The sequence below is a fragment of the Rhodnius prolixus genome, unplaced genomic scaffold, assembly GCF_049639745.1.
Source record: "Rhodnius prolixus isolate KJV_2025 unplaced genomic scaffold, Rpr scaffold_3, whole genome shotgun sequence".
Taxonomy (NCBI): domain Eukaryota; kingdom Metazoa; phylum Arthropoda; class Insecta; order Hemiptera; family Reduviidae; genus Rhodnius; species Rhodnius prolixus.
In genome coordinates, this window is record NW_027411603.1 from 38,708,316 (window position 1) to 38,731,592 (window position 23,277).

A 23,277-nucleotide genomic window follows, 5' to 3' on the forward strand; every position below is an offset into this window, starting at 1 on the left:
TTCAGAAAATCCCAATACATTGTCACAAATACAATATTTTCTCTTTTATTTGCAGTAAGCGAAATTGAAAAGGTGATTGATTTGGCATGGCGATAAGATTCTCTTAATACATTTTTATTGAGTATTCTCTATTTACAAATTATTTTCAGAAATTAATTACACATACCAGGTTTTTTAATATTTATTTTTTCCAAGATGTAAAAAATATTGTATTAAGAAGTCGGCTTAAGGTGACTTTAATTTAATTAAATGTGGTCCAATATGATTTATTTTGTACATTTTCGTTCTGATTGATTCCGGATTTCTTCTCCAGAAGCCATAACGAATAAAAGCATATTTACCACAAAAGTGGATTTTGATTTATTTGTTAATCATCTCCTCCAGTCATTACTTCCATAAATTCTGAAAACAATGGGACTATTTACATAAAATTAATCATTGAAAAAGTATCTTACATGAAGATATAAATAAACATAAAAATTAACACAAATGGGAAGAATATTGCGTTTAAAATTTTTTTTTTATTCGTATGATTATTGACATTAAACTATTTTTGCACTAAAAAAAAAAACCTTTACCTTCAAAATCTACCGTTCCAGAACCATCAGCATCAATTTCATCTATCATAGCGTCAAGGTCTTCATCTGGGATTGTATCATCTAATTCAGCAAGGATCTCTCTCATAACTTCTGTGGTTATATAGCCATTTCCTAAAATATTATTTAATTTTTAAGTGGTTTGTTAGCTCATTTTTCCTTACTATTATCAATTTTTTATATAACTTTCTAAATAAAAATAATATGCACCATACTCCCTACTAAAGCCGTAAGTCTTCAATGGAGTGAAAACAAATAAATAATACACCACATCAATCACTACAATCTACTAGAATTTTTCTTTAAGAGTTTTGTGATATTTTATAGATTGTATACTAACTTAATTTATTTTGATCATGCCCACCTTCTTTGTCGTAAAGTCTAAAAGCTTCTCTTAATTCTTGCTGTAATGCTTCAGGATTCTCTTCTTCAGGTAGATATCTAGCTGCTATTTCTGCAAAATTATCGAAGTCTAATTCATTGGTATCTGGAAAAAAAAAAATCAATTGTTATTTTATATGTTAAGAAGGTTAATTTAAATACTTTAAACAAACACATATATAATCTAAATCTAAACTATAACGGTTCTTTTTTAAATTAATTTTTGTCATTGTCCTTTTGCTTTCAATGTAAACACGTTTTCTATTTTTATTTGATGAATTTTGGCACTGTGCCACGTTATGCAACACCTTAATTTAACTTTATTAGGACCGAATAAGGTTGGGTACCTTCCGCCTGATAATTTGAGAGACTCGACCTCCTTTAATGAACTATAACTTTGCTACTACCAGCAAGATCTGCACGAGAAACGGCTCCAGGATCTCGCCCCAGAACCTGCTATGCTGAGTCCTTCTTACTCTTCATGACTAAATAAAGATGTAAATTATGCTACATAATTAAAAACACCGTAGCCACTTAAATTAATATTGCAAATTAATGTGGTATTCCACATTAATTAACAAGCAACTCGTTAGCCACCTTTGTAATCGATGGCAAAGTTAGGTACAACGCCATCTATTTTCAAATCTAGCTAACTAGAAGAGTCATTTCTTTTCCGCCTTGGTTGCGGTGAAATGTTTCATGCTAAAGTTCAAATGAGATTTGTACTTGACTTTCTCAGAGAAGAAAGTGTTTATTCGTCAGTATGTAAAGTTAAAATAACTTGGGGCCACTAGAAATTAGATTTTAATGAAACATTTAAATACATACTTTTTTACCATCGAAAAAAATTACTAATCAATAATTTCTATTGATTATCACAGTTTAAAAATATTTTCTTATGTAAGTGAGTATTGCAATCTCAGTGTGCTTATTTGAATATTTCATTTTTGGAGTATTTCAGTGGCTCTTTAAAAACTTAAAGAGTAGATCTTTGTTAAGACAACCTCTCCAATACCAGTTGATTTATAAAAATCATGTATTGCTAGATCAATATTCGTTTAATAATCCATTATTATTATTATTATTTATTAATGACTTAACAATAGTGCATTAAAAAAAATCAAGATATCAAGTTTGTGATCTCTTTTGTCAAGATAACACCTTAGTTAATTGAAGTAAATTTTTTCTAGGCCTTAAAGCAAGGATCTTTGTATCTAATTACCTACTTTGTAAAAAGTACTTTTAACAGCTGTAAGTAATACTACAACCACCTCCAACTCTGCTAAGAAACACATATTGCGAGGCAATATTTACTTAATTTTTTTTTTATAGAAAATATCTTTAAATGTTTGCTACCTCTTGTTACCTTCAGTAACACTGCTAATTACAGGAAGGAATTATCGTTTCTAATAAATGAGCTGAAAGTGTTGCTGAATAAAATAAGACAAATCTACTGAGAACACTCGACAAACTCGGTGCAAATCATCTAGTTAAATTTTCTTGAATCTTAGAATTATACTGAAAAATTTAGGGATTCACTTTTCCAACTCAGAACTTTGTTATCACATTTAATAAACGAATTAATAAATATTGGTTAAATGTATTATGCTAGTATTAGAACAATAGTAGCTTTTTAGAGAAACTCATTTAAAGTTTCTTGGAACAATATTTCCAGCAACAAAAACAGAATCTAGACAATCATGATTGTAATTACAGAAGAAAATACTTCAAATCATTTTTAACAAACGCTAAAAATTGTAAATTCTGGGCTTAGGAAAGTGGCTCTCCAGTCTGATATTTTAAAAATAATTTCTGTTAGACGTTTAATTCTAATTGGTACCGAATAGATTAACATGTGATAAGGCCGTTCATGATACTCTTCGCTGAGAAGCTGCTCTTTTCCTTCCCTAAGAGTGCCATTAAATGCATTTTCCGGAGAAAGTTTAAAATATGTTGGTAAATATTAAGGTTATGGATGGGCATGTGTGCAATGAGTTTTTGAAGTAGCGATAAAATCGTTAAAACCTTATTTTTTGTCTTTTTTTAAATAATTTATTCAGTCAAGTAGTGCCTCCGATTGGCTGATTTTATCCTTAAGTTTATTCGGGTTGGGTCCTCCCATGATGGCACCAAAACCATAGGAACATTCTGAGCATTACCGTTTATGCTGTCCTGCTACATAAAAATACCTAATTGCCTTTTATTAGAAATAACCACTTTCGTTACCAAGTGACCTCAAAATGTGTATTTCAGTGAAATTTACTCTAAATAGAAAATTTGGACGATTGCGTGAAAATCCATGCTGAATACTTGTCACCTTTAATTCCTACCCAAGATCATCTTTTTTTTTGGGTAGATAATTAGTTTGGAAAATTTTGAAGCTAGTGGGAATGGCACTTGTACACTCTAAATTTCTTCTAGAATTTTAAGAATTTATAAGATGTTTTCCTGACTGTACAGAGCATCCCTCTGTCTCAAACATAAAATTAATTCTAAAGTGGACTACAAGTTTTAGTGGAAATATCATAAATTACTTACTCCATGGATCGAATTCATCTCTAAGCGAATTAATTGTAGCAGGAGGTTGTCCAACTCCAAGCATTTCTAATATTGTTGATATTTGATCCGCTGGAATTTTTTTTTTATCATCAATTTCAAAAGCATCAAACGCTTTCCTCAACACTGCACAAATTTTAACAACCTAATTAATGCACATAATTTTTAAGATTAATTTTTTTTTTTTTGAGGAATTTATCAAATACTTACAATTATATTGACTTTTTGTTAAATTTTCCTGTAAAATGTACAAAAAAATAACATTATTCTTTTACAAATGAAAAACAATAAAAAGATAAGAACAAAAAGAAATATTGAAGCACAATTTAAGGCTCTGTACTAAAAGACTACATTATTAATTAAAAAACATCGTACCATTTTATTTATTGAAATAAAATAGAATTGTGTCACGCCTGACCACTAAACCTCGTGAAACTAAACACAATTAACCTAATAAGATAGAGGATGACGCGAAGTTACACAGTTTGGCTCTCTGAATACTTGTTAGATAAATGTCACCCGTCACTATTTTTATAGTGCAGTTTTAAAACAACAGTAATACTGTAGTTCTTATTTATATATTATTTCCTCTTATCAATGATCTGTCTACAAATAACTATAATACAGTGATTAGTAAATCATTTTTCTCTAACACATTTTGTACATTGGTTTTTCCCATTGAAGACTAATTTTTCCTTAGGTTTCTGGGTACTTTGAGGTAAATGATTTAATAAATTCTTGATAACTTGAGGAGATATTAGAATGTAAATTCGAGCAAAACTATTTCTTTTAATGAATACTGAAACTATTAATAATAATGACTTTAGTAGACGCGCTCAAAAAAAGGGAGAACAATTTTTTTGACTTATTTAATGTCAGTGCATCAATGCGCTATAAGGAGAAAGGATAATGTGGAATATCCACAACACAGACAATGAAAGGAGAAGTTACTCAATGGATACATGCATCAACACTTTTATCACATTGATTCTCATCGTTGAAGTGGAGGCCTAGTGGTCACTGAATTAGTTACACAACGTGTTGAACTGAGATTAGATTCTCTATGATAAAGAGTAGTTTTCTGTAACGGGTTAAAATAACTTGTTTAATTGCGCGAATGGTTTGATTGGTGACTTATAGAAAGGTGTGTTAAATATGAAGCGAAAACGTTTAGACTAAAAGAACTGAATTCTTTGGACGATTGGAAGTTTAGCCTAAATTTCATAGTCCCATAGACTCAAATAGGTTTTAATGTACTTAACGTAAAATCTTTTATGGTCTGGGGAGACTTTTGATCTGTTGCCTAATAGTCTTTCCGCCTATCTGTTTTTAGAACTATCTGTTGAGTTATGCTCTTTTAATTCAGTGAATGTGTATGTATCTCAAACTAGATGACGATGTTGATTACCGGTGAAAAGAATTAGACTGATGAATTAGAATTAGTAGAAGATGCATCGAGTGGTACATCGAGAAGTGAAGGTTATGTATTGAGATTTGTCTCATTCAGTTTGACGGTCTATTTTTCTGTAGAGGTAAGATGGTTTCTGTGAGCTATTACTGGATCTTGATTATTAGACAGCAAGGCTGTACCTTCAGCAGATGTAAGAAGACTAGTCTCAAGACGTATTGATTTGGTTGAAGAGAACATACATATATTGTTTATACTACTAGTCGCCTAGCATGACTCAATGGAGAAAGAATTGTCTCCTATTTGCCCTCGAAAATATCCATCGGTCAAGTAAGACTTCAAAATAAGGATATGTGCGGAGTGCCACATCCGCTCGAAGGTCTCCTTTACCATCGAGAAACAACCCAGAACAGCACACTTTCTTCTGAAGGGCACTCAATGGCACTGTTGTACGGTGGAATTATTCATCCCGAATTGATGAATGATCCCGAATTGATGGTTCGGTATAATATCATAAGGTGCAAGGTTTGTTCAAAAATTTAATAGAAGCACCTATTGCCCATTCGGCAGTGCCTAGTAGCCAAACGGTAATAAATAACTAAAATTAATTAATTTATACTAATTTATTTAGCATGGACTACCTGGAGGTCTCGTCTGATTTCGAGTCCAGCAAGTTATCCTTGCATTTTTTCATTTTTAATGCTAATATGTTAAAAATACCTGATCCTTTCAAAAATGTTCAAAACGGTTGGTATAGGATTAGAATTCAACGTAACATACTTAGAAGTCATTACTTTTAATTCTAATTGTATCATTTTACATCCTTCATTTACTCTCATCGAGGCCATACTTTCACATGTAGAAGTTGTTAACTCTTTGCCAATATATGTTAAGACAATAATAAAAAAAAAAGTCTTAATTACAACAATAATAAAAGTAAGATTTAAGAGGACAGAATATAACTATGAATGGACGAAAAGTTGAGTTTTTTAATGTAAATATGAATCTGCATTAACGATATGCCCTTGAACTTGTTTCATTACATAATACATTATAATTCGACCTCAATAGTTAATCTAATGATATTCTGTAGACTTGTATTTATTAATGAAAGTTCTTGTACTACTCTAACATCTTGAAGTTTGAATACAAAATAGACAAATAGTTCGACTTCGAATTTTAATGTAAAGTTTAGACATTACGTTAAAAATTGGAAGGCCTTCATGTTTCATGCCTTCTTTTCGTCAACTAAAAAAAAAAAGATCACCTAATTAAAGAGAAGAAAGAATATCAAATAAAAGACAAACTATTTTAGAATTCGGTGCTGCTTCGTTGATGTCCTCTAATAAGCCCGTTATTTAACTTTTCTTGGATTACATTAAGTATTCTTTATCGCTTCAGATACTGACCTAATCAACAGCTGCCAGCCAGAATCTCCTACAATTATTTCCTCAATCTTTTTTCTCAAACATTCTGATCATTAGGAAAACTAAGCTGCAGCTTTTTACTCCAGAATTTGATAAAGCTCAGCTCACACTTTTGAGAGCCTCCCTTAAATTATCTAATTTAATTATTATTAATTGAGCATAATTTAAACTGCAAAGAGTAGTACACAATACAGGGTGTAACACTCCATAATTTTCCTTTACAGAAATTGTCGCAATTCTTTTCTTACAAATTTCAGATGGATTAGAACGCAATTAAACACTGGTAAAGATTTAACTTACTGTTCTGCTATATTCCTTATCAAAGTTAATCAGATCTTTTAGGTTATGTTTTAAGAAAGTTTAGACCTGGGCAGTTAGTCTCTTCACCTTAGCCAACACGTACCTCAGGATGGAGACGTTTTCAAGAAAAGGTGACAAACATTGAAATCTATTCTCTAATATCACCCTTTAGGTTTAATAATTATCTTAAATTTGGTCATCAATCAATCAGTGTTTTAAAATAGATTATTATAAAACTGGCCGGCAGTAACATTATTCTGATGACAGTGGAAGCCGGTAGCCCTGTACACAAACAGGCGACATTCAGAGTTCTGAGAAATTATTATGTTTAGAAAAATCTATGAACCCGTATTTTAAGAACGGAGAACGGAGGATTAATTTATTCACAAAACATATAAATATACATATTAATCATCAGGCGCTGCTTGAAATATTCTAGCCTGAAACGTGACTCTTTTAAGGCCAAAACTGCCAATAGTAACAGTTCTTCTATAATAAATCGAAACAGACGTCACGTTATCTAAATAATTAGGTTTTTGTCTAGTCCCCCCAATCAGCGCGGATATCCTGAGCGGACGGCCAGTGATTTTTAGAAGGAAGTTCATATCTTAAGCAAGCGGTGGACACTTGGAGGGAGTCTAGAAAGTAGGACAGAGTCCTTAGCCCAAGGTGGGCAACTGCTGCAGTAGAATTCAGAGTCTGTTACAGTGAACAACAAACTTTTACTGGATGGTTGTATCATTTATTACGGCAATATGGTGAGATATTAATCTTGGAATTTAATTTTGTAAGCTTTCATTTAGGATTTACTATTATTTTGAATGTAATCTTTTGAAGTACATTAGACAGTTCATTTGTGATTTTTGGAGAGGAAATTTGGTTGAAATGTTCTTGGACTCAAAGCTCAGAACATGACATTTCATGCTTAAAACTCATAATAATCTTAGTACTATCCATCTGAGTAATTATCCAGGAACTCTTCATTAAATAATCAAGATCTTATACAATTTGTATAGTAAATTATCTGCTTGAGCCAAGAGATTATAATCACCTCTCTTATGTACATCAGAGATATGCACATTCATTATTTTTTTCTTAATGATTAAAAAGCATCTTTCTTTTTTTTTAAGGCGATTAAATTTGTGGCCTCATTCAGTCTCCCCTGTAAAGCATCAAATATGTTAAATGTAAACGATTTCTTGGGAATACAACTGCTCGAATTAAATCGACAACCTTAAATTATGTAATTTAATTGCACAAGATATGGCAATATAACGGTTGTGTACTTCTAATTATAGAGTTGTAATTAGAGTTTTCAAGTAATAATTGAAGATGACTTCAAATTTCAAGGTGTGTCTTGGGCCCAGAATGGCACATCGCTCGTTACTTTACCTTCCTCGACCGCTTCCATAGAATCCAGTTATTTGTAATCATACCGACCGTTATTTATTTACTAGCATTTCATCTTTTCCTTGTTTTTACCCTTCTCTAATGACTTACTGTTTTCTTTCTAATTTAGTCTATTTTAATTTAGACAAGAAATAAGGACATTTCCTAACTCTTTGCTGAAGCCTAAACACTTACTTCTCTAGTTCGCAATCACTTATTATTTTGAGATATTGCTCGCACAAATCATCATAATTCATAGGTCTGCCAAAACTATTTCTGAACTCTTATTATAGTCCATTTCTTAGCGCCTTCACCATAACCTCTTTCAAATGTTATATTAGAAGAACAAACAACATGGTGGATTGCTGTAGGCAAAAGCATCTCTCGACTTTTTTCATGTCTTATTTATGGGTATTGTGAGAAATGTTGGGACTACCAGTATAAGTGTTGGTTTTGTGTTAGACTGGGATATCCTTAGGAACGCAAATATCCCTGAAAAAGTTGCCAGTCTATTCCCCCCAAGCGGTTATAAGTTTGATAGAAAGTGATTTTAACGTTTCAAAAATCTCGTGTTGCCACACTTTTATTATTTAAATAAATCAACAAGATAATACTTTATAGTATGCTACACAAAAGTATGTCTTAAGCAGATATCTTCAGGTAGTAAAGTAAAAGATGATTAATGTAAAACTTATAAATAATGTGCACTTATAAACTGTGTGGCAATCAAACTTAATTCAGTCCTTCAAAATGTAAGCGTAGGCATTGAATGAAAACAAAGTCGTAATTTTAAAATCTATTTCAACACCATATTCCGGACAGAAAGGTTTCTGATTCCGTTATTAATTAAAAAAGAGATGTTACTAGTTTTTGTTCAGAATATTTTAGAATATTATTATTATTTAAATAGAATATTTTAGTTAGCCATATTAATCAGTAAATAGTTTGACATATTTGGGAGTTTAACGGTTTGTTTCTAGCCGAAGAACTATTTCTATGATTGGAAAGCATTATAGTAATCTAAAATGATTTTAAATTCTATAAGAACATCACATTCCTGATAGATAGGATTCTGATTCCGTTATTAATTATAAATAGTATATCAAACAGATAAATTTAGTAAGCAATATTAACTAGAAAATAGTTTGACATTTTTATATTTTGTTAGTTTAACGGTTTGTTTTTGGTTGAAACGACGCGAGTTCTTAACTGAGCACAGTACTAATATTTTAAAGTTTTGAAAGAATTGTAATAGGGTGGTTCATTACTTAATTTTGCCTCTTTTTAGCCTGTCTGCCACGAAGATTTATGTAATTAAATTACAAAGTGAAATGCCTTGTTTCAAAGAGAGAGAGGAAAAAAGAAACTAGTTTAACTTTGTATTCTTAATTTCATTCGGATCTTTGTTAAAGTACTCTGTAGGAAGTCATAGGATAACTTTGGTTACCAATCTGGTAAAATACCTTTTTTTAGTCCACTCTGCCCTTCAAATTTTGAATTCTTGGTGGGTGTGCGGGCGCGAGTGAAAAGAAAAGAGTGGGAGTTCAATTTTCGAGATAACTGTTTAACATCAGGTAAATTTTGGATAAAATCAGTTTACTGCTCTCGTTCATCTACAGTATCAAACCTCAGTATTTTTAGTTTTTTGTATTATGTTTTAGAGGGGTTTCTACTTTTATTTGCCATCATTTTTTTAAAATCAAACAATCTAAGTTTGAGTTGGAATTGAAATTAAACACTAACAAATGAAATTGGACGAAATTTGAAGATAACATTAATGAACAATGGAACCTAGGGCTAGTAAAAATAAACAATAAAATTGTATCGTTCGAAAGAAAAAAAGATTGGGCACGTAGCATCAAGAAGAATATGGAGTATGGGATAACAACGAACATCATTCATGAGATACTGAACGTCAATGAGAAAATCAAAGAATAAATATTTTAAGCGAACATTATTATCTATGGACGGTGATCTCATGCACTAGGTACGCCGCAAATTATACGAGGAAAACAATATTGCATGAGGAAAAATTAAGTGGTACTGGAGAATATTCAATTTGCCAGAAATGAAAAAAAAAAAATATAAGATGTAAAGTTTGGGGCTGTTTTTCACGTTTCTGGATGTGCACTTGAGTTAGAATGAGAAATATCGGTAGAATGAAGATTACAAGCCTAAAATAGAAGGTTTCTAAAATGTTATGGGGAAAGAAAATGATTGTTTGATAATGAGTCTACATTCCGTCCACATCATTAACTATCCTGCAATGAAGTAAACATAACTGCAGCCAAGTATACAAGAAATGGAGGGAAAGTATCAGAAACTATCTATCATCACGAAGTAGGCCGGCTAAGTTACCGAAAGCCATGAGGATAATATAAAGTAGCATGGAAAATCGTATTTCGAGCTCCCAAATTCAAGCTGTAAAAAGATGAATAAAAATTAGGAGCCTGTAAAAATCAGGGACCTGAACCAGAAAACCTTTAAAAAGTAATAGGAGAAACAAGTGACCTACCTGATGGCTCTGAGCACGGCAGAGTTCTGTCTTCTTTGTTTCTTTTTTTACTTCTAACTTCGTAATTAATGAAATTAAAGTTGATGAAATGAATTTGGGACTTTTTGTTTTTGCAAATTGGAACTTTATTATTTTTGTACATTTTTAACAAAGTAGGAAGAAAAGTTGTAGATTGTATTAGAAGGGCGGTTCCACCAAAAAGAGGAAGGAACGCAGGCAATCCAAAATGCCCATTGTTCCCCGCCCACCCCTCATCTCATAAGAGATACCGGGGATTAAAAACAAATCCGGCTAAAAGTTGCCAGATGCTAATATAATAAACTAATAAAGTAGTAACAGGACACTAGGGAGCATGGCGACTCAATCGCCCAGTGCACTGAATAAACCTAGAAAGTTCTAGTAAAGATTACCAGATGCTACAATCTCCGATAGGGAAACATTTGACCTTCCGAAGGCGAGAAATCTAGTTTTAGAATAAACGGGGCACACCTCTACAAAGTGCCGCACAGTCTCATTGGACTCACCACAGCCAGCGCAGATTGGCGAGACTGGGTAAGGCCGCATTTGAAAAGATGGTACCCTAAATTCGCATGTCCACTCAACACCTGAACCAACTGGCGGATCCGGGACCTGCTAAAACCAACTATAGCCGTTTTTGACGGGCCAAGAATTTCTTTAGCCTGACGGCGGTCAGCTCGGGATCTCCACCGTTTCCGATGTTCCTTCAAAATCCACTGCTCTACCTCTGTTCTACAACGTCGATAGGATGCAGGGAAAATGGGCTGAGAAGTCATTGTTATCAACGCAGCTCCTTCCTTTGCTGTTTCATCAGCAAGTTCGTTACCCGGAATCCCAGAATGACCAGGGGACCAAGCAACCAAAACAGTATTCAAAGCTCCCAACAAATTGAGAGCAACATGACAAGAATTGACCCAGATTTGGTTCTTACTAGGAGAGGCCAGAGCTTTAATTGCAGCCTGGCTATCCGTGAAGAACATAATATCAGTATCGGATATTATCCCTTCCAGCGGAGTAATCATTTCAACTCCGCCTGAAAAACAAATGCATAATTACCAAGATCTAGGCAGGAAGAAAAGTTAGGCAATTATGAATAAAACTATGCTAAAGATTGTTTGAATTGACTGTTAGTTTAACTGTGAGAATTCCATTATATAATGAATATTAAATAAATCTTATCTAGTTGTAATTACTTAATTGTTTTAGCCTAATTATTTGTTCATTACCGGAAATTAAAACAATGCGAATTAAATGTGTAAACACGAATAAATCCTGAAAGAAAGTTGCGTTCAGTAACAGCTGTATCGTCTGGCAACGTCAGACTAGGTGTGTGATGAAATGTTCACGATCCACGACAACAACCTGTGCACACTTTCACTGTCCGTCTTTTTTGTATACATACGCTCCTCCTTTACAGTTAGACCTTTCACTTTCTAGTAAGGTTCATCTACTTCTCCAATTTTTGTACAATTCAGAGTGTACAAACGGTAAATTTCTTTAAAGTTTTAATTAAGAATATTCAAAGCAGTGTCGCTTGGTCTCATACCAATTTAAGTTTGCGTAATCCTAAGGGGGGTCCTAATCTTCCAATTCCTTTTCAGGTGTTCCCCTGTGGTACTCAGATGAATATTTGCTGCAGAAATTTTCATTCAACTTTTTACGCACGTATTTTGCAACCAGATGCTCCTCTGCCTCTAAGTTCTGCAAAAAAAAAAAAACGGTTAAACAACAACTTTAAACAAGAAGTACGGAAAATGCATGAGGCACAAGCAGAGGAAAAGTAGTGGAAGTGGTAAATGGACGATCCTGGGCACGGATCCTTGAAGAAGCAGTGGCTTGTTTAATCTATCAAGAGGAAATGGTCGCTTCTAGCGTGTCACCAATGTCGACGTACTAAATGAATTGTTAGAAACTTTAGAGAACTCGAAACATAGAGCTATAATAAAGAAACTTGTCACCAAAAAATCATTTATATGGCTATCGTCGATAAATCTTTTCACTTAACAAGAAATCAATTATCGAACCTTTGTTTCTAATTGAAAATAAAAGAGATTGGTTTAAATGAGCTCACAGATATTAACTCTAATAATCAATTATCTAAAACAAGATAAATGTCACCTATAAGTGCTTCCGAGTTTAGCTCTTTTTCCCCATTATTATATCAATTTGGATAGTATTTTTTACTTTTCCTCGAAGAGAAAATATAAATGAAAAAAAAATATGGAAATAAGGAAAACACTTGCACTATTAACAAGAACATGCACCAACAGTGTTTGGTATTAAAGGTTACTAAGAGTGAAGAGGTTAATATTGATTTTCTGTTACTATAGTAATACCACGGACCGTTTCATTTGCATTGTTTCACTCTCTTACATTCACCTCTAACCTCCCACTGTCTGAATATGTTGGTAGGTAAAGAATATGTCACCACAAAAACAGCTCTCATTATAACCAAAACCTTTCTAGTTGACAACAATAAGACAAGAAAGATCGAGAGACGCTGTTTAATGGGCGAAAAGTGCATTCCACCAGTTCTGCGCTGTAAAAGAAGTACATATGAATGCTTTATATATAAAAAAAAAATGGTAGCTTTTATTTACACCTAGAAATTTGAGGGAGTAATTATCGAATAATTTATTAATAATTAATTAGATTTTTTTAAAAAAAATCTCTTTACTTGGAAAGAAGTGTTTTGAAAATACCGTCTAGAATCTTCTGAATCACCAGTTGAAAAATTGAAACTGAAGAATCTGTTACAAATCATTCACTTAATCTCATTCAATTGTAAGATTCTGTTAATTCTTTTACTCAAAAAATGTCTGGACATGGTTCCAGAGTTTAGAGATTAAATTACGAGAAAAAAGACCAATACGAAACCTCTTAGCAAAAGTGATTTAAAAAAAAAAAACTCCCCACTAAAAATGAAGTATTGTTTTTAAATAAATATAATTTCTTTGAGGTTTCGAAAATGTCAAATACCCAGCTAGTGCAGTTTTGCATCATATCTGATAAAATACGGATCTACAAGGCGCAAAATGAAGTTTAATTGTTTTAAATATAAGTTTTGAATCATGAACGCAATCCTTTACTTTTATCCATTTTTGAGAAAATTGAAAAAATAAAAATGGATAGGTTTTTCACTAGAAAGGCAATTTCGTTGATACAAAGGCGACAAAAATACTGTTCTTCGTTTTCAGAGGTTATCAAAATGAGCATTTATAGTCAAGAAACTTTTTATATTTCCACTTACGAGGAGAGTAAGTGAAAATTAAATTATATATATTTATCTATAATGAAATATGGTTGATTGATAATGATGTCATCATTTCACAAGTGAAAGCAGTGGGTGTGTGGGTTAATGTTCCGCAAGTTCGAACTTAGTCATTTAATTCACTGATGACTATTATAGAACAAAGTACAACTATCTCTTACTTTGAACTTGACTTTCATAACCCAATTCACACAGACTACTTTCAAATATTATGTAAAGTAAATTGTTTACAATAATGTTTTATGAGTTAAATATTTAACGCTGTTACTGACAAAGATGAATTAGCTCATTATATGGATACAATTTGACCCATTTCAATGATAAAACGCCTCAAAAAATGGTTTAGAAGACTTAGAATTGAATGGTGCAATTAAACTGTGCAATCAGACTGTCTTGTGAAGAATGGCTCCCTTGTGCAGCTTATACGAGTTGTGGCTATTAAATAACGAAACTATTGCTATAAAACATTTTATTTTAAATTTATACATATTTAGTTATTATCACCTTCAATATCCACCCCACCCCTATCCCTACAACGCTCCATGCGAATTTACCGTTGTTCGAAACAGTGCTGGAAGTCTTTTTCTGTCAGCTCCTGCATGACGCATGCCGCTTTTTCTTTCACAGCTTCAACGGACTGAAATCCGTGTTCCTTTTAATGCAGATTTGACTTTGGGGAACGCATAAAAGTCACATGGGGGCGCCAGGTCAGGCGAATAAGGCGGATGGCCTAAAACTGGGATGTTGTACTTGGCTAGAAACGTCTTGACAGACAATGCAGTGTGAGCCGGCGCGTTGTCTTGATGGAGAACCCATGACTTGTTCTTCCACAAATCGGATCGTTTTTTTCCATATTCTTTCACGGAGTTAAGCATGCACCTCACGGTAGTAATGTTGATAAATTATAAACGATATTTTCAACCGTTTTGGACGTGGAAGGGCGACCCGGGTGGTCATCTTCTCCGACGTCTTCTCGGCCATCTTGGAAACGCTTGAACCACTCAAAAACTCGTGCACGTGATTAACATTCATCGCCATAAACTTCTTTTAATAAAAGATAAGTTTCAGTAGAGGTTTTACAAAGTATCATGTGAAATTTCACGACAATTTGTTGCTCTACTACATGTGTAGTATCATGTTTTCGGCAAAACAAAACTAACACCTTTTACACAAACGACGGTTCTGGTCAGACAGATTTCTCTACAAGCATGTGAGACGCTGCAATCGAAAGAGAAGGCTTTACGCTGCACAGCTGTCGGTCGTTAGGATTTGGCGCATGTATAGTTCTTCCGTAGCATCAGTCTCGTTATTTAATAGCCACACCTCGTATGTTTGCAAAGATTGGATATTGTAAAATAATAAAAAGATCCTTTTCGAAGATTTCTAATTAAAGTAATTTTATTAGAATATCAACCTTTAAGGCTCTGCTAATTTGATGAAACCTCAAAAAAAAAAAATACAGTTAGGTTTGATTGTTTCTAAACGTAGCTAAATATCATTTTGGAATCCATAATTATGTATGTTAAACGTAGAGTTCAATGATTTGCAGAAATGAAGCTCATATTGCGTATTAATATCTGAAAATGGAACCTAGAATTTTAGATTTCTTAAATAATTTTGTGCTTTCCACGTGTTACACTAAACGAAATAATTTAGAGAAAGTATTTTTTTAAATAATGGCAAAACCGGTTCCAAAATTTAGCTAGTATCATTGCTTAAGCGTTTCGGAAATTCCAAAATTAAAGTCGCATTAAAATCCGGTTAAGACGGAAATGAAGTAATGATTTTATACTTAAGTTCACTTAAATGAACTGCTCTAAAAATAAACTATCTACAATATCCTGTACTTTAAATGTTATACCTAATTGGTTGAACCAATCTAGAAGAGAGAAATTTGTTCACCTAAAGTACATGTTTTAAAGTTATTTGTAAAAGAAGAAAATTTATTAAAAATTTGAAGAGTTCCGCTCGCTCGACAGCCGTCAAAACCCAATCAAATTAAAATTGTATTAGATAATTTTGTTTTAATGTTCCCTAATAATAAGATATTTAATTGCTAAGTTAAGGGGAAAAAAGATCATTGAAGTTCACTCTATAATTTGACGCGTCTTCAATTCGAATTTGTATGGCGGCAATTTTTTGTTTTCTTTTCTTTTTAAAGAGAAGCAGTTTCGAAAACACAACTTAGGAGTAGAGAAAGCTACAAAACAAGATCAGAAATATAAGATATAGAACAGAAGGAGCGACTCTCTAAGATTCAGAAAGTTTGAATTACACATTTTCGCTTTCACTTAGTGAATCCAAATAGCGATGTGGTTAAATCTGTGAAATGAATTTCAAAAAACAAAAAAAAAAACGTAAGGTCAGTTTTTGTTAAAAGAGTTGCAGAAAGATAAAACTAGGTACATATGGATATAAACTGATCTAATTGAAGCTTTCGACGCTAAAATCTAGTAACCAAAGGACGATTTTTACAGTTTTTATTATTTTATTTTTATTTTATGTAAGGGGTTTCTAAAGAAAGTGAAAGATTATGTCTTCCCTGTACAGTGTATTTTCAGAACAAGTGACAGATCGGCTGTCTTTGAAATATGTAAAATTAAAGGCATTGCGAAAGATTCCGAATTGAAGAAAATCAGTAAACCGAAGAAGCAATTTTACAGAATTGAACAGGGACTCAGATTAAACTTTGACCGGAAGTATCTTAACACGGTGTAAGCATTTAAAGTAATACATAAGTACTTCTAACTTTACTTCTTTTTCATCCTCTTTGATTCCCTAAAATGTAAATTTATTAAATTAATACATAAATGATTATGACAGCTAATTTTTCGTTACAATTATGTGTATCTAATTTTGTAATTAGATTTGTATTAATTTTGGTTTGTCCAGGTGATCTTCTACTTCTTTCTGTTGGGCTTACTGATTGGCGTCAGATGCGATGAAGCAGACAATGCAGTGGACATCGGTGAAACGGTAAAAGAAGTGGAGTCAATCCTAGCTGAAGATCCCAAACTGCCACGGTTGACCAGAGGTGAGATAGTGTCATTAATTGAAGAGGTACGCAATGGTAAAGATTTAATGGTAGTGTTGCCTCAACAATTCAATACAACCTTAGAGGAGATGTTCACAGCAAAACCAGTGACACAGATAATACACGACAATAATCCACCGCAAACTACCAAGAGGCCGAAGAGACGAAGAAAGCCGGTAAGACCTGTTTATGTGCACACCACTTCTGGTGAAACTGTTGGCCCAACTGGCGCAAGTACTGAGCCAACGGTGAAAACTACAGCATTTAAAGCTAGCACGACACCGGAGAGTATTACCGAAGAGTGGCAACCAAAAGTGTATGTGACACCGCATCCAACGGCTGCAACTAGCCCCGCGGCTGCACCGAGTATGCCGTCTGAACCTGCACAGTCTACGCCGGATGTGTCAGTAGTGGCTGACTCACTTTCACCAGATATGAAAGAACTGTTGAGTTCATTTGGTTTGCTTGGAACGCCCTCCACTACGGCAGAACCACCAACCTTCATGCTTAAATCAATCACCCCCAGCGTTGATCCAACATCCTACTCAAGATTCAAACCTTTACCAAGCACATCTGAAGGGATGTCGCCTGACATGAAATCATTTCTAGCTTCTTACGGCCTTCTAGATATTAGAAAATCGAAATCATTGGCGCCACCCCCAGATCCACTGGAACATCTCCCATACCAGGATGTTCTGGAGGAGTTAGGCTTGAGAAAAAGTAAAAAACTTAATCATGTATTCAATCCAAATGAAATCAAAAATTCCACAGAAGAATTGCATAAAGTGAATAAAATTTTAATGAAGCTAAGAGAATATTCTGAAGGAAATGCAACAGATTTTAGCCCAGATGAAGTTAATGAATTATTATTATTAGAGAACAACACGAAATTAGCAGTTGGTGAAGATCCAATTGACTCATTTCAGTCGTTCAGAACGAAAATTGAAGTTAAAAGACAACAACCTAATGACACAGACCTAGCGACCACAACAGAAGCTGTAGAAGATGTTACAACAGACATGCCGACAACAAGTGATGAAGAAGATTCTAGTGAATCAACACCTTCAGGGACTGATCTTGAAGACTCTTTTGGCAGAGGTGAAACATCAACTCGAAGACCTAATGGATTTTACTTTCTTTTAGATTGGAATAGTTTCTTAGATGTTGGATTAGAAGATAGACAAGTCAATTTGAATTTCTCTCCAAAAGTTGGCGATCCAAAGAATTTTATACCGGTTACCATTCCATAAACAGCAAATTTACCAGTTTAGTTGTAAAAGCCATATTAGTATTTATTTTGTACAGATTAGTCAAAATTGTAAATATTGTGTAGATAAATCGCGTGTGCATGCAGTGATACAAAATCGGTTATAATTTAATCAACAGATCAAGAAGGTTTTAAAGCTAACTCAATGGAACTAAGTACAAATCAAAAAGTTTTTGAAGCACCAAAATTTACCCTTATTATTTATTGATTCTTGCTTGCGAGAATTTGGTTATATTTTTTAGTGTGCCATTCAGTTTTATGATTGAATAATAATATAAATGAGATTTTACTAATCAAATTGTGAATAAAAAATTGTCTATTTGGTTCTAACTTGAATTAGAAAAGCAAGCCTTAAAAATCCTCTTTACTAAAGTAAATTTATGCTTAATTTATTGAATGAAGTTCATAAATCGATGCAATTTAAGTTTAACGGAAGTGTAATAGTTACGAAGCAAATGTTACACTTATTATATTGTATAATTAGCGTAATTTATCGATAAAATAAAAACTTTTAAATAAGTAAATCAATTCATCCACTGCTGCAGGAAATGGACTTTGCAGTTAGGTTTTCTAATTCAGTAGATTTTAAAAGAGACGAAAATGGTGAAAATCAGGTGCCTTGATTACGAAAATGTAGACAGGTACGCGCGGTGCCTCTTTTGAACGACGTAAACTTGCAATCAAACCTGACTTAAATAATATTTTAAATAATTCCAAGCGAGAAGATATTTATAATTAAGAAGCTGAGATAAATTGTGACAAAGTGATAACGAATTCTCATTGGATTTTTCTGATAAATTGTTTTTTTGGATTTCGCCAAAATAAACCTTGATTGAAAGGAAGTTTAAACACAATTTAGAAATCTGTTTTCACTTTCGTAATAAATTACTTATTTACTTTTCTGTTTTTTTGACAAGGTCGGCGATACGGCTTAATTAACAGCGGAGCCTCAAATAGAATTTCAACATTCAATCAGCCAAACACGAGTTTTTGAAAGTAATTGTTAAATTAGTTTCCTTTTGAGAAACTCAAGGATGAAGTGAACAAAGATTTTGTGTTTGTAACAACTCAAATTTGTCGAAATTTGTGGCAATATAGTATTATAAAAATGTATAAATGCAAACTGCCCTTCATCAGCATTTTTATTGAAAAACGCATCAGTTCGCTGCATTCTAGTCTCCTATAGAGTGTGGAAGGTAAGTACAAAAAACAAAAACATCTGTAGCTAGAACATCGTAGCCAAGCACTTACCGGACGAGTCGATCAAATTTGAAGCAGAAATCTGAAGTTATTTCTAATATTTGGGTAACAGCAAACTTCTTAACTGTCGGGGAAGGACACCCAATTCCTTACTTTTTTAAACCTTCAGGAGAATAACATAAAAGAAACAGAATGTAAGTTTTTTTCCCTGACTAATCTTTATAACATATATTTTGTTAATTTACTAAACGTGTTTAATTAATGTAAAACTAAACTCAGAGGAAATCAACGAAACATTTTTTTGAAGATACTTATCTGATAATGAATCCTAAATCAATTTTAGCAATTCTGCGTCCTTTAAAATATCAACCCTGGCCTAACTTCCTAATTATATTTTTATAGAATTCATGGTAATCTTTATTATTTACATGAATTTCTAATTAAAATAAATTCATCATGTTAAATTTGTAATTGCATGTTAATATTATTGAATTACTCACTTCCTTCATTCAGTTTTTTCTTTCTTTCAAAATAGATATTTAATTTTACTTTTTGCTCAGGTACAAGATTGGTTGATGAAGATTGTGATGTTTTTGCTTTTGTTTTCATTATTCGATAAAAAATAAACATTTATTTTTAGATCTCATAGCTGAGATTATCATGTTCCGCAAAGTTTCGTTCGTACATAAAAAAAGAAAGAACCATCTTTGAAGATACTAGCATTTAGAAGCTTAGTATTCAGAAGATTAAGTACTTAGGGATCTCCATTTCTTAAAGTGCTCCAAGCCTTTTCAGTAGGCTTTTACGTCTTTACGGTTGTACTGAGTATGAAGCGTTTAGTTCTAAACAGAAAAACAATAGGAATTGCTGCTCTGTCTGGAATCGAATCGGCGGTTTCCGTTTGATCGTATCTTACCCGGCATGCTACATTGATCCTGCCAAGTTAGTGACTTCATAGCTGGCAGGATAGTCCTACGATTTATCTAGTTAAGCAAATTAATTATCTGACATTCGTTCGCTTTCATTAGTCGAAGAATGAATTAGAAGAATTTTAATTGCTAATTTTTAAAAATTTGAAGGCGAAAGAAATATGTAAGGGATTTTTCTACATTTTGGGGAATTTTGGATTGAGTAACTAGTTTTGTTAAGCAGATAGATTGGCGCAAACCTATCCTGTTTTTACATTATTCTCCTACGACATCTTGGATCTTAAAAGCCCTACAGATTATACATTCAACTTTTGATTAATCTTACAATGTTCTTATGTTGGATATTATTGTAAATATGTAAATATAGCTTACCCTTTAATTTAATGGCCGGCCACATTTTCTCATTTCTTTGGTGGTTTGAGAAAGATCTGACCTAACTCTAATTTACATTTCTCTACATTTACTACCAGCCCAACAATTTTGTTCTGGGAATGATTTGAAACTAGCTTTCTTAGTGTTCGATTATCGTAATAATTTGTTCTCAAACCCGGTCGATTTTAAGAGTTGGCTCAAAATCAAAAAAGTAACATCTCCTTTCGCTATTTGGAATAAATTTAAAGAGTTCCCAATAAGCAAATATTTTGAAATCTTAATTTTCAGTCGCTCTTTATTGCATTAAAAAATGTATGATTTTTAACACTAGCAAGAGAATTCGTTTATCTTCGTTTTATGTTATTTTTATTTGCTTCAAATAATTCCATAAAATTTAGTTAACAATTTTGAGTTTACGACTAAATAAACCTTTTACTGTTGATTCTGATTATCTATCTACCTTATTCTTCAGACCATAAGTTATTCTTAATTGAGATCATCAGTTGCAGTTATGTTTGGCAGGCTGAAAATGGATTCTATAATTTATATTTTATTAAATTTTTCTTTTAGCGTTCAGCTGGTACTTCAAAACATTTAGATTTTAAACAAATAACCGAGACAAAATGCTGTGAGGCCGGGAACATATCTTCTTACGAGACAATCCAGCTTAAAGCGAAACTATTGTTAACTCAACTTAATGGTAATCTATATTGAATATTTTTCGTAGACTTTAATAATTATAGATTCTTTTTTTGGTAAAAAAATTAAGCCAATCTACAATATGTCAAGTTGATTTACTTTAACCTGTTCTTTAAACTTCAACCAAACTCACAGTATATTTAAAGTAAATTATTTATAGTGCTGCACGAGAAACGAGACGAGACTTGAGCAACCGAGACCGAGACCGAGATCGAGACATGATATATATCTCGACGAGAAATCTCGGTCTCGTCTCGGTTTTTCAAATATTAATTTTTAGCTACAAAATTATAAAATTGTGTTCTTTATTAATAAATAATCATTACGGGTATTGAATTAATTATTAAAAGTTACGATTTTATTATATATGTTCAATATTACTACATCTATTTGACTTCGAATTACATAAGTAAAGTAAGCAAAGTAAAGTAATCGCCTATTTTTCAGGCGGGGCTTTACGTCCAACTACCAATTAGGTGTCGCGGACGGAGGCGACTAGCAAACTTACTTTACTGTAAATTTCTTCTACTAATCATTAAATAAAATCCAAGGCCTAAGACCGGGAATCGAACCCAGTACCACAATACTCATTAGCTTCGCAGGTCTCGCACTATTTTCGTTTTTAAGATACTCTTTGCCTGAGCATTGATACATAAAAGAGCTTTTACTGAATCAGAAGTTAAAGAAGATCTTCTATTGGTCATTATCATCGCAGCTTGCGAAAATAATCTTTCCGATGGCACTGAAGTTGCACAGATACTAAAAATATCTTTCGCCATTCTAGACAAATTTTTGAAGGAATTCTCAAGTGTTTTCCACCATTCTAAAATGTCAACGTCTACTGGTGCTTGGTCTAATTTGGTATAATTAATTATTTCTGTCTTCCATGCTTCGGTGATATTTGCTGATTTTTGAGCAAATGGTGCAAAAATATTGATGCAGTCGTCGTCGTCGTCGTCAAAAGGTGAATCATCAGATTCTTTATCTTCACCAACAGCCATAACTAATGGAGCGGGAAGTAGAAACTTCTTTCACGAATCAACTTGTTATAGTAGGCAGATATGTTATTTGGGTCTTTCATTTGGCGCGTTTTTAACATCTTTTTGAAATTATAAAAAGATATATAACAGTAATAGTAACATATGATGCATTGAAGTATAAGTAGTTGTCTTCTTTTACACACATTTTCATTACCAATATATAAATTAAAATAATTATTAGAAAATAATAACATTTTTTGAAAAGATTATTAATAGCAAACCACTTTTAATACTTAAACAAAAATTCAAAAAAACTGATACCGAGACCGAGATATCTCGACGAGACCGAGATTTGAGCGACCGAGACCGAGACCGAGATCGAGACTGCATAAAGTCTCGCCTCCTCTCGGTCTCGTGCAGCACTAATTATTTACCAGTTCAGTAATACTGATTTAGCTTAATTACCCTAAAATTTTTTGCGTTTTAAAAATAAATTTTTTAAAAATGAACATTTATTTGAAATGATCTGGTCTAATAAATTTTTAACAACCTAAAACGCTAAAATCTAAACCATCATTTAAAAACTTGTTCTTTCCCTCACTTTCTATTAATATTAGGCTTCTGCTAGTCCATATAGTTATCTAGTATTTTCCATAGATTCTAGAGAAAATGTTTTTAGAAAACAATAGTGTTTATTTTTATCTGTCAAAATTAAAATTAAATTTTTCTTTTCTTTAAGAAATGTTGATTTCTTAAACATTTAACAAAAATTGTTTTGCATTTTTTCATCTATAAGAAAGTGTGAACAGAAAGTAGAAATTTCAATCTTTATTGCAGTTATTTACCTGTTAAATTTCACTTTGGTTAACATTTCTTTTTTTTTTTTATAAAATTAGGTTATTTTTATTTCTTGTGGTTAAATGTTAATTTTGCAC

The 23,277-nt window shown here is 32.7% G+C and overlaps 2 protein-coding genes and 1 long non-coding RNA gene across 3 annotated transcripts; 1 reads left to right on the forward strand and 2 right to left on the reverse strand.

Moving 5' to 3' along the window:
- Positions 1 to 98: 98 nt before the first annotated feature.
- On the reverse strand, positions 99 to 4,039 carry LOC141452564 (troponin C, isoallergen Bla g 6.0101-like). The gene is made up of 6 exons (XM_074124855.1): positions 3,909 to 4,039; positions 3,744 to 3,771; positions 3,516 to 3,659; positions 961 to 1,083; positions 579 to 710; positions 99 to 402 (listed from the first exon to the last, which is right to left on the reverse strand). The coding sequence occupies exons 1-6, from the start codon at positions 3,909 to 3,911 to the stop codon at positions 368 to 370; spliced, it is 465 nt and encodes a 154-aa protein (XP_073980956.1). The 5' UTR covers positions 3,912 to 4,039; the 3' UTR covers positions 99 to 367.
- Positions 4,040 to 7,300: 3,261 nt separating this feature from the next.
- Positions 7,301 to 18,269, forward strand: LOC141452561 (uncharacterized). The gene is made up of 2 exons (XM_074124851.1): positions 7,301 to 7,426; positions 16,754 to 18,269. The coding sequence occupies exons 1-2, from the start codon at positions 7,424 to 7,426 to the stop codon at positions 18,143 to 18,145; spliced, it is 1,395 nt and encodes a 464-aa protein (XP_073980952.1). The 5' UTR covers positions 7,301 to 7,423; the 3' UTR covers positions 18,146 to 18,269.
- Positions 12,136 to 12,964, reverse strand: LOC141452566 (uncharacterized). The gene is made up of 2 exons (XR_012457453.1): positions 12,709 to 12,964; positions 12,136 to 12,291 (listed from the first exon to the last, which is right to left on the reverse strand). It is a non-coding gene; the product is annotated as an uncharacterized lncRNA (long non-coding RNA).
- Positions 18,270 to 23,277: the final 5,008 nt, after the last annotated feature.

Bases quoted from the DNA above. Each gene is read 5' to 3' on its own strand.
- LOC141452564 (XM_074124855.1), bottom strand. The intron at 711-960 runs GTGGGCATGATC...ATAATATTTTAG, and splicing joins TAGACTTTACGACAAAGAAG to GAAATGGCTATATAACCACA. The intron at 403-578 runs GTAAAGGTTTTT...CATTGTTTTCAG, and splicing joins TGGAACGGTAGATTTTGAAG to AATTTATGGAAGTAATGACT.